General features: G+C 39.8%; 1 protein-coding gene across 1 annotated transcript in view; it reads left to right on the forward strand.

Annotated features, from left to right (window-relative positions):
* The window catches only part of NBAS (NBAS subunit of NRZ tethering complex), a 336,980-nt gene that overhangs the window by 35,656 nt on the left and 288,816 nt on the right, over positions 1-12,508 (forward strand). The window contains exon 10 of the mRNA XM_060168734.1: positions 12,064-12,202. Within this exon, the coding sequence (XP_060024717.1) occupies positions 12,064-12,202 (139 nt within the window). The remainder of the gene's footprint in view (positions 1-12,063; positions 12,203-12,508) is intronic.

A 12,508-nucleotide genomic window follows, 5' to 3' on the forward strand; every position in this document is an offset into this window, starting at 1 on the left:
TCCCCGTTGGCAACCATAAGTCTGTTCTCTATATCTGTGAGTCTGTTTTTGTTTCATAGATATGTTGATTTGTATCATATTTTAGATTCCACATATAAGTGACACCATATGGTATTTGTCTTTCTCTTTCTGACTTACTTCACTTAATATGATGATATCTAGGTCCATCCATGTTGCTGCACATGGCAATATTTCATCCTTTTTGATGGCTGAGCGATATTCCATTGTATGTGTATACACATCTTTATCCATTCATCTGTCGATGGACATTTAGGTTGTTTCCATATCTTGGCTATTGTAAATAGTGCTGCCATGAACATAGGGGTGCATGTATCTTTTCGAATTATAGTTTTGTCTGGGTACCTGCCCAGGAGTGGGATTGCTGGATCATATGGCAACTCTACTTTTAGATTTTTGTGGAACTTCCATATTGTTTTCCATGGTGGTTGCACCAATTTACATTTCCACCAACTGAACACTTTTATCTTTATGTTAAGGATACTAAGATTTAAGAAAGATACCCATGTTTCATACAGTCTGTGGGGAAGAATCATGATTGATTAATAATGTATGTCATAGTTGTACAAAGGATGAATCTAAGCATTTGAGGGATTGATTTTTATCCTTTTAGTCAACTGTGTTAAGCCAGATACAGATTCCGCAGAAAGAACTTGAGACATTTACAAGGAATAATAAACTAAGTGTCAGCTTGCCTATTAGTAGATTGCAATTAGGTAGGAGTGAACTGGCTAAAGAGTAGTTGGGTAATTGCATTCTCCTAAGCATGCACTGGTAGGAATTGCTACTATTCTTGGGAAGGCTCAGAAGATGCAAGAGATGTCTTTAGAAAGCTGTTAATTTTAGGCGAGACTGAGGAATACCTTTAAGTAATGGCATGTTGAAGTGCTAAAGGGCTATGCTTTACGCATCCTGATTTGGTCATCTCATGGGGGTTTCTGATTTCCCCTAACCAACACTCAGCACTTTATTCTTTTCTTAATTTATTTATTTTATTTATTTTTGGCTGTGTTGGGTCTTCGTTGCTGCACGTGGGCTGTTTTCTAGTTGCGGCGAGCGGGGACTACTCTTTGTTGCGGTGCGCGGGCTTCTCATTGCGGTGGCTTCCTGTTGTGGAGTGCAGGCTCAGTAGTTGTGGCGCCCGGGCTTAGTTGCTGCACGGCATGTGGGATCTTCCCGGACCAGGGCTCGAACCCGTGTCCCCTGCATTGGCAGGCAGATTCTTAACCACTGCACCACCAGGGAAGTCCCTCAGCATTTTAAATATGAGTCCTTTACACTCATGGGATAAAGGAGGTATTCCAAATAAGTAACTAGTACTTAGTGGGGGGATCAAAAATGTTTTTCGTGTGAATGAGCTCTCAGGAGGCGTGATGATGACTTCACTGGCACAAAATGGAAGGAAAACAGTCTTGGGCATAGAATGGGACGGGATGCAGTAGAGTACGCATAGGGGGCCACGATCTCTTCTTCATACATCACCCCTGTCTAGGGAAATGTCCATCGGTCCCACAAATGTTTAAATTATATCTTGTGGAGGAGATAGTGTTGAGAGTGCCCTACTTAAAGGTTTACCCAAGGGCATAGGTAAATTTTGTTCTCCTCTTATAAGGTGTAAGATCCATCTAGACCTGTGAGATGCTTTTGGAAGCTAATCAGTGGGCCTTTATAGCCGTTACATTGCCATAAAATTGCCCATCTTTCTCTCTGGTTCCTAAGGTCATATATATTCTGTGAGAATCAGGGCAGTGATGTATAAATGATACACTCTTTTGACAGCTGGAGGAGCAGTTGGCTATAAATTACATTAGGAAGTTTCTCGTAAGCCCTAGCTAGGTAAGATTAATAATTTCATGAAGGATTTTGCTTCTAGAAAAGGAATGAGTACTGCAGTCCAGATCCTTGTTAATTATCTTACACTGCAGTGAGAGAGTGTGTTCAGCCTTTGATAATGTAGGGGCTGTTGACATTTGAGAGATTAGCACGCAGCCTTGTAGCTGGGAAGTATGAATGTCAGTAATTGAGTATATTAACTTATATTAAGGAGCTTTTCATGTTGCCTTTAGAATTCTCATTCCTCCACTGTATTCTTCTTTCCCTGAGTTCGGGTTGGGTTTTTGAAGAGAAATGAAGAGGTGCTGTTGTCTGCACAGAAAGCTGCATTGTCTTGGCGGATGTGAACGTCCTTAGGTGTGAATTAAGGGACTCGCTGAGCTTCACAGACTGATTTTTCTTTTCTTTTTTTCCCACAGGCATTTGTTTCTGGGGAGGCAGGGAAGTGGAGAGTCTTGGCCATATCCTGCGATCTGCTTTTATCCAGGATATGTTACAGATAGGTAGACACGTGTGGCTCAGAAATATCTTGGTCCTTAGCAGCCTGCACCTGGCTGTCTTTTAAGAAGACAGTCTTCTTTATTAGTTTGACTTTTTTTTGCCTACCACGGAAAAAAATTAAATTACTTGGCAATCAGCTTTAACCCATCAGTCAGTCCTCTCTTTGGAGATTCTTTGATAGGAGGGGCTAGTTCTCAATATGTTACAGTTACATTTAAATGGGCCTTTGTAGACCTTAATAAAGTTTTTAATCTCTTCAGCTGGTAAATCAACCAACCTCCCTCGCTCCCTCTTGCTCTCTGCTTTGGTTGTCGTTTAACCTGATAACTTTATATGTCAGTGAATTTCATTAATCTTAAGCAAGATATTTTGTACTTGGGTTATATGTTTTCCCCCCCTGATTTTAAGGACTACTCCATAATCCCTCTGCAAAATTTATGGAAATGCAATTTTAAGAAGTAACTTGGGCCAGAATTTCTTCTTGTACTTGGAGTGATGCTAGCTGTTGTGGATCTCTCTTTGGAGTAGAGAGCTGAAAGAAGACTATTGAGTTATCTTAGGTTATTTTATAGGAACTAAGGAATGATGCTTAATTTTGTTTTTTTAAAATTTTTATTGGAGTATAGTTGCCTTACAATGTGTTAGTTTCTACTGTACAGCAAAGTGAATCAGCTGTACGTGTACAAATATCCCCTCTTTTTTGGATTTCCTTCCCATTTAGGTCACCACAGAGCATTGAGTAGAGTTCTCTGTGCTATATAGTAGGTTCTCATTAGTTATGTTTTATACGTAGTATCAATAGTGTATATATGTCAATCTCAATCTCCCAATTCATCCCACCCCCGCCTTCCCCCTTGGTATCCATACATTTGTTCTCTATGTCTGTGTCTCTATTTCTGCTTTGTAAATAAGATCGTCTATACCAATTTTTTCAGATTCCACATATATGCTATTAATTTTGTTTTATAAACAATTAGAAATTTTAAAATATATATTTGTGATATGATAGAATGTGTACTGGATTAGGAGACAGGAAATCTGTGCTACTTATTAGCTCTGTAACCTCAAGTCGTCCTTCTTTTTCGACCACATTTTGCTGCATTGCATTGGGCACAGACAGTAGATGGTGGTTTTAGCAAGCTGCTCAAGTACCAAGGACATCTAGTATAGACTACTAGGTAGCATTTAACAGAGCAAAATTGTGGCAGGGAGTTTGGTAGCAGGCATTATGGAAATTCATTTTCGGGGACAGCTGGCAGGCTACAGTTAGCAGGATTCAGTGGGGGGAGGTAGGGTTCAAAGACAAGACTTATTTTCCTGAGAGAACAAGTTTGAGAAAGATGTCAAAAATTAAACTATTGGTATTGAAATAGAAGGTGAGAATTTGGTTTCAGAACCTGGACTGTTCTGAAATCAGGATTCAAAGTAGACATGGAATGGATCAGACAGAGGGATGCTAAACATATTATATTGTGCTTTTGCAGTGAAGTTGCCTAAATCCATCGTAGTGATGGGGAGGGAATTACGTTTTCAGATGATGATCATTGTCATCAGCTGTGGATTGAGGGATGGAAACAGGGGCAGAGACATTCAAGAAATCCAAGATGAACAGAATTTTTAATATTGAACTAGTAAGATTTTTGTAGCAAAGAATATTTAAGATCAAGTTAGAATGAATTAAAATTGGGGACATTTCTATGATCCCAAGAGAAGAACGGCTTCTAGCTGTGAAGGTAGTAGGTAACAGTTTTTGAGCCCTTACTTTGCCAGGCATGGTCTTAAGTACTTTTAATTTGGGGGCATGTAATTTTTTCTTCTTTCTTTCTTTCTCTTTCTTTCTTTCTTTTCTTTCTTTCTTTCTTTCTTTCTTTCTTTCTTTCTTTCTTTCTTTCTTTCTTTCTTTCTTTTCTTTCTTTTCTTTCTTTCTTTCTTTCTTTTCCTTCTTCCTTCCTCCCTCCCTCCCTTCCTTCCTTCCTTCCTTTCTTTCTTTCTCTTTTCTTTTCCTTCTTCCTTCCTCCCTCCCTCCCTTCCTTCCTTCCTTCCTTCCTTCCTTCCTTCCTTCCTTTTCCCCCTTCCTTGCTGGTTGTATGCCACAAGCCCATTGGTCATTGGACAGGGAACATAAAAGAGTTTCTTGCTCTATTATTTCAGATTCATTTCCTTGGCTTTAAGGAGTTTTAAGCCACTAGATGGCAGATTTTTTTCAACAATTACTAGACTGAAGACCCTTCTTAATAAACTAGTTATAACTCTTCTTGTAATCAATTGGTAGGGTCACCTTTAGCTCTCCCAGGGCATCCAGATCATGTCTGGTGTGATGCGTGGAGCACACATTCCGTCCCTCCCTTTCTTTCCTCGGATGGGCCTGACCAGCCTCTTCTCACTGCCTCTTGCTCTGCCCTGGCCTCTGCCTTTACTCCCACCCATGTAATTCACTCCTTGTGTTTTTTGGCTCCATCGCTTACAGTTTATTTTTCTTGTCTGATACCTGCATTCCTGCTTTGAAGTTTAGACTCTTAGAGTGTCAGAGCTGGAAAGGAGTTTCACCCGTCATTTGGCTCGGCCCTTTCGTTTCTCAGCTGGGAGAACTGAAGCCTGGAGGGGTTAAGCCAAGGACGACGGGGGCTCTGGGTCCGATTTATCTTCGTGCCCCTGCAACTTCTGGGCACATAGTGCTCAGATGGATGTTTCCTGAATGAAACAGCTGTGGTAAATGCTTTGAAGGATACAGACACGGTCTCTGTGTCCAAATGGCTTAACGTTTAGTGATGGAGGCATCATTTAAGTAACTGTTACCGTTCTGAAGGTAGCAGGTGATAATGTGCTCGGGAAGCGAGCAGGATAAACCATTCTGTATTGTTGAGGACCCTTTGAACTTTCTGCCCTGCTACCCCTGCCCGCCTTTCACAGGCTGGGGGCGCTCGCTGCGTTTCTCACCGTCCTTCCAGCACACCATTTACAGACTCGTCTCCGTGTTCTTGTACGTCGTGTTCTCTTGGCGGAGCAGGCTCTTCACCTGATCCCTTTATCTGTTGGGGAAGTTGTTGAAAGGAGAACCCTTTCTCTGGTGTTACCCCGTGAAGGCTTCCTTGACTTCTTCCTCCACACACTTAATTGGTCCTTAAGGCTGTTTTTGTGCCGAGCTCAAGGGTCCCTGCAGCAGCGGTCTGGGTTGGCTTGTCCTCCCTGGAGTGGACAATGCTCGCTGTCGTTCTCGTGTGTGAATACGTGTCCACCGCCACCTGAGCAAGTAGGGTGCCCCCGAGCCTCCCCCCATGGTTGGTACTAACGCACTGGGAGAGCTAAACACGACTCTACAAATTGATTCTGAGAATTAGGAGTGGTTTTTAAGCAAGCTCTTTATTTGTCTTGCACACTCCTGATTGCTTAGCACATGGTTTGCATTTATAAATTTTGATGGGATGAAGGAAACTAATATTCCAGTTACTCTGTTGCAAAGGTGTTTGAACCTGATACACCTGATTCCTAGACCCATGATTTTCCTATTGTCCACAAAATTTTGAGGTTGAAGATTACTGGGAAAGTTTTCTCCTACTCTCGTGTTTTTGTTAACGAGTAGTTTAAACTCCTACACATCGAGGGCTTTAGTCTTCCGAATTTAATATGTACTATAGAAATTCCATATTGCTTTATGTCTTTATAGAATAATTTAAAAATAATCACTTGCTTCAAAATGTGATTCCTGAAGTGAGTACATAAGAGCCAAATACTGTATCTTTAAGGAGGTTTTGCTTACCACTGCATGTAAATATTTCTGGGTGGAGAAGCTTACCGCAACAGAAAATAACACTAATGATATAAGTTATTTTCTGCAGTATTGTCTGCGGTTTTAATTTTTGCAAAAATCTAGTGATCCTTTCAGTAGTAAATCACAGAATGCTTAAGATGTAACTATTAACATATAAACAGCTTCAAAATGTCACAAAGCAAATGATATGCTAATTTCATTTTCAGTATTTGACTAGACTTGTGGGTTGATGCTAAGCGTTACAGCCAATTTACTGAATTTTTTTCTCTTGGACTTCATTAACTGGAAGAAAATTATGTACATAATTTGGGATACTGTATCTTGATTTTCCTCTTTTTAAGTTAGAAACAGAGAGAATAGTACAGGGAATGATTTAATGAACACCTAAGTACCTACTACCCAGCATTAACAAATATTGAGGGCTTCCCTGGTGGTGCAGTGGTTGCGAGTCCGCCTGCCGATGCGGGGGACACGGGTTCGTGCCCCGGTCCGGGAAGATCCCACATGCTGCGGAATGGCTGGGCCCGCGAGCCATGGCCGCTGAGCCTGCACGTCTGGAGCCTGTGCTCTGCAACGGGAGAGGCCACAACAGTGAGAGGCCCGCGTACCGAAAAAACAAACAAACAAACCAAAAAAACCCAAAAAACAAATATTGAGATTATATTTTTTACTTAAGGTGTCTGTGTATGTATGTGTATAGTTATACCCAGATACATAAATAAAAGAGAGACAATAGTACAGACAAAATTTCCTACTTCCATTCCTCTGTCTCACTTTCCCTTTCTAGAGGCAGCCTGCTCTCATGGTTTTAGTGTGCGACCTTCCAATATATATTTTTACATTTGTTCTTTTTTACACTGTATGTTTCCCTGAACAGTTTAATGAATTTATTTATCCCTTTTAAACATTTAAAATATTTCTAATTTTTCTGCATTATAAATAGTGCTACATGAGGTATTCCTTTACCAAGAAATAAATATACCTGTGCAAGAATTTCTCTAGAGTTGTCTTAGAACTCAATTTGGGGTATTTTTTGGGAAGGGGTGCATTTTTTAGATATTGTCATATCATTCTCCAAAATGATTACTACAGTCTTACCAATAGTTTTATGAGAGTTCCTGTGTATAAATCTTTGGCATAAATCTTTGTTGCTTTGATCTGCATGACTGGCTTTTGTATTTCTCTTCTTGTGACTTGCTTATTCTTTGTCCGTTTTTCTTTTGGGCTGGTTGTGGGAGATCTTTATGGATTCTGTCTGCTTAAACATATACTCTGTTAGTTTTATGTTTTATAAATAACTTTTCCTGGTGTGTGCCTTATCTTTGCACTTTATGGAGAGGAATTTTAGATTTTAATATGGTCAGATTTGAAGGAGAACATCTCAGTGACACTAGGGTAGGAAAGTTTTTGACAGGTCAGAATGCACAAAGCACAGGCCATCAAGGGGAAGGTTATCAGTGTGAATGGAGCTGGCTCTTTTTAGAGCTCTACTCTCCCATGTGAATTTTGTATTGTCTAGTTCCATTACATCAGTTTGTTCAGTTCCACAAGAAATTCTGTTGGGATTTTATTTGAAATTTCTTTCAATTTATAGATTAAGAAGAATTGGCATCTTTAAGGTATTGAGAGTTTGTCAAAGAACATGGTATGTCTCTTTATGCATAACTCTGTGTCCTTCAGGAACATTTTGAAATTTTCTCCCTGATGTTTTCCTTTACGAGATTCTCGCCTTAGCGTTGTCTGCTGCCCTCTTTTTTTTTTTAACGGTACCCGGGCCTCTCACTGCTGTGGCCTCTCCCGTTGCGGAGCACAGGCTCCGGACGTGCAGGCTCAGCGGCCATGGCTCATGGGCCCAGCCGCGCCGCGGCATGTGGGATCTTCCCGGACCGGGGCACGAACCCATGTCCCCTGCATCGGCAGGCGGACTCTCAACCACTGCGCCACCAGGGAAGCCCGAATCTCTTTTATTTTTAATTGAGCTTATCTTGTTGTAACCAATTTGATCTATTCACGGCCATGTTTATCAGAATTCATAGGGAGGAAGTGTCTTCTAGTATCAAGACCAGGAGATAGGAAGAAATCTGAAATCTCAGTTAGCTCTCCTTTCACAGTCAGGCAACGTAAAGTTTTATACATATATTTTAAAATCTGAAAATTAAATATGACATTTGTCCTCTCCATGACATAGTAGTGCAAACTAAATAGTAATGCTCAACCCCTTGAGAAAAGAATTATATGGTTACTATAAAAAATATATATTTATTTATACATGGTCAATGTTGTGCACTGAGTAGAGAAAAATTATTTCATTATCAGGATCTGCTTTATCCTGACCTTTTAGAGATTTGTTGAATTCTCAAATAGTGTTTTATTTTTATTATAACAATAGGCTACTGGTTTTTAAAGATATGTTTTATGAGAATCACATGTTTTCTGTTTGAAAAAGTACTGTGACTATATTCAGAAATGTAGATATTCAAAATTACCTGTTTTGTTTCTATTTATTCAGAGGAGTTTTTCCTAACAAACTGACTTTTGAAAAAAAAGTTCCTTACGGAAAATTTGAAGCATGTTCACAGAATATACTGACTCCCTTGTGCCTGCCATTCAGTTTAACAGTCGACTTGCGGCCAGCCTCACCTCATCTATGGCCTCAGCTGAGCCTCCACCCTCCTGTGCCTAGAATATCATGAAGTAAATTCTGGACAGCGTAGTATTTCATCTGAATATTTCAGTGTGTATTTCTAAAAAATAAGGACTCTAAAAAAACATAAACATGAAACCATTGTCATATGCAAAGATAATTAACAATAATTTGTCCATATCTTCAAATATCCAGACTGTGTTCTCTTTTAATTCATTGATCTGCTCTCCATTCTCTCCTCCTCTCTCACTCTTACAGAGAGAGAGAGAGAGAGAGAGAGAGAGAGAGAGAGAGAGAGAGAGAGAGAGAGAGGAGAGTGTGCGTGTGTGTGTGTGTGTGTGTGTGTTTGGAAGAAGCCAGGTCATTCTGTAGTTTTCTACTGTGTAGACTTTTTAGATTTCCTATTGTTTATTTTTATTTATTTATTTATTTTTAACATCTTCATTGGAGTATAATTGCTTTACAACGTTGTGTTAGTTTCTGCCATATAATAAAGTGAATCAGCCACATGCATACGTGTATCTCCATATCCCCTCCCTCTTGCGTCTCCCTCCCACCCTCCTTATCCCACCCCTCTAGGTTGTCACAGAGCACTGAGCTGATCTCCCTGTGCTATGCAGCTGCTTCTCACTAGCTATCTATTTTACATTTAGATTTCCCATTGTTTAGATTGCATCTTTGAAGTGTTGTTTGAAGTATTTTTCTTTTTTCAACTGTATTTTTTTCAAATTGGTAGTTAGAGCCAGAGGAATGATATGATTTTATCTGCATTAGGTCTACTTATGTTTTTTGAAATTGTTTTGGTGTAAAAATCATTTGAGCAGAATGGTTGCTATAGGCAAGTGATACTCATACTCCTACCTTGACTTTGGACCAAAATCTCTTTTGCCCTGGTGAACAGGGTTAATTACGTGTTAGCTCTGAGGACTGGCGAAGGGTAGAAATAGCCCAGCGGGTTGCTTCAAGCATCTTCTCAAAGTTTGTTGCTTATGATTTGCTGTGATGGAAACTTGTTAGACTATATATATAAAATCAGTAGGAAAAAGGCTTTGATTGAAGGCTCCAGTTGTGTTTGTGAATAAAGCACATTTACATTACTTTATGAATTTTGAGACTTTGAGTTGGGCTAAGCTCTATGGCTAAACCTAGAAGGGTTTTATGCACTTTTGAAAGTTTTACATCTGAGCGTATGTGTAGAGATGAGATTTTAAAAAATTATTATTGTTGTTTTTTTTTATTGTTGTTAGCTTAGTTCAGAATAGGAACTAACATGATGTTGTAGGTCACTTGTGCTTCAAAAACAGACTGACAGAAAAAGAGATCATTATGCTGTATACCTTAAGCTTATACAGTGCTGTATGTCAGTTATATCTCATTAAGAGTGAAGAAAAAGAAGAAAGTTAGGAAGGTGGTCAAATGAGAAGAGGGCAGTTGGTGGAATTAGAGGCTGACAGGTTGTCTGAATTCCGGGGCTGGGGAATAAACAAGATGTGTGTTAGTTTTCTGTGGTTGCTCTAACAGTTTACCACAAATTTAGGGGCTTAAAATAAATTTATGTTACATTTCTGGAGGTGAGAAGTCCGAAATGGGTCTCACTGAACTAAGATCAGGGTGTCAGCAGGGCTGTGTCCTCACTGGAGGCTCAGGGGGACAGTCTGTCTTCTTACCTCTGCCAGCTTCTAGAGCAGCCCAGCTTCCTTGGCCCCTTCTATCCTGAAGACCAGCAGAGACTGGGCGACTCTTTTTCTCACATCACATCACTGCGACACTGACTCTCCTGCTTCCCTCTTGTGCTTTTAAGGACTTTTGTGGTTATTTGGGTCACCTGGAAAATCCAGGATACTCTCCCTGTTTTAAGGTCATTTGCTTAGCAACCTAAGTCCACGTGATGCCACGTGTTCACAGGTTCTAGAGATTAAGACATGGGCCTCTTTGGGGGCCATTATTCTGCTTGCCCCACAAGGTAAGCAGAATCAACAGAGGACAGGTGTTGCTTCTGCACTAACATGTAGAGCTCTGTCTGACTGCCCTTGAGCATAGCTCAGCGGGCTGTATTGAGTAACTCATGGTGTTACCTCATGAGGTACTTAGAATTATAGAAAGTTTAAGAGTTATCAGTGGTTAACGTAACCATAAAACCAAGTCGGTCTTTTGATATGCCAACTCTGAGGAGTCTTAGGAAGTGTCATTTCCTTCCCCCTTTTGATTTCTATGCAGAAACTAAAATTTTTAAAGTTTTGATTTATCTATGAGCATGGTCTAGAAAAAGATAAGCACTAATTTGTTGTGTGAGGAAGTGCATCCTTTTTTTTTTGACACAGCGGGGGCCTGGTGATGATAGATATCAGGTAGGTTCTGATGTAAAGGGAGCCTGATGTTTGCTGTCATTTGGGATAGTGGTAGATTGTGTAGGCGGGAGCGTTGTGTGGACATGACCAGAGAAACCTGTTCTTTTGCTTAAGCAGCAGGGAGTTTCCTGCCTGTAGGGAGGGTCTTTTTAAAAAATCGAGACATTAAGAAGGATGTGGCTTCTCTCTTCTGTTACTCCATTGCCTTGTTGTTATTGGGGACAAGTGTTTTCCTTTAATATATCAGAAGTTTTACTTTCAAACATTTTTCTTTTTTCTGTAGGTGATTATGATGTCTTATATGTTCCCTGCCAGATTTACTAAACATGACTTAACTTTAAAAATCATGACTGTTGGGTTCCATTATTAATCAGCTTAGTTTGTGTAGTGGTCACATAGTCTTAACTTTTAGTACTTGTTAGACTGCTTGTCCTGTGGGTAACTGGCCTCTAATTGCAATGAAGTATAACAGAAAAGTGAACCAGTCATAATGTACAGTCTTATTTCAGTATAGTTATTAGTGACCCATCCACAGCAATCCCAGCTGGCATTTCTTTCTAGCATCTGTAATTGTGCCCTCATTGCTTCCGATGCACTGCTGTAACTAGTACATATGTGTCTATGTGAGGTGACGTATCTGTTTATTACAGTTTATTGGTGTTGATATAGTTCCTCAGATATTCAGTGGCCAACCTGAAAACATTTTTTTTCTCATTTCTAAGTTCTCATCTGAGTTTCAGATGTTTGAATGTGTAAATGAAGGTGAAATTCCAGTTGAGAACCCATCTGGTTTTTCTATTGGTGGTTTCCTCTAAAATATTTACCTTCTAGGATTAGTATATACTAATTTTATTTCAGTTTTCCTTGTGAAGGTTTCTGCTCTCTTTGTTTTGATGTTGTCTTGTTCCTATTTGTAATTTATCAATTCTTTTTATCTTTCTCTTTTTTAGACTTTTACTGGTCGGTGGATGTGAAACTGCTGAAGTGGGCATACCAAAAGCTGCTAGCTGTGGACTCTCTGCCTGGAGAGTTCTTTCAGGATCACCTTATTATAAGCCAGTTACTCATGGTGGAGACAGGGTCACTGCAGTAAGTCTTCGTTGTGGTATTTCACTTTGCTAGTAGGTCTTAGATAAGCCCTTTGTAAGATACAGAGAAGGAAACAATTTGCCTTAAATGAAGAAAGTAACCTAAGGCAAGTGAAATTTTAGGACTTCTTTCAAATATCAAATTTACCTAAAGCATGTTTTATTTAACTTGAGTCTCATTTTTAGTAACAATATTTGCAGATATCAGAAAAACAACCTACCAGTAATCCCATTACTTGCGTTTGCTTATTTAGACATTAACATTTATTAAGTCCCTTTTGATGTGCCGGCAGCTGTTCTGAGTGCT

Source organism: Lagenorhynchus albirostris, chromosome 13, assembly GCF_949774975.1.
Source record: "Lagenorhynchus albirostris chromosome 13, mLagAlb1.1, whole genome shotgun sequence".
NCBI lineage: Eukaryota > Metazoa > Chordata > Mammalia > Artiodactyla > Delphinidae > Lagenorhynchus > Lagenorhynchus albirostris.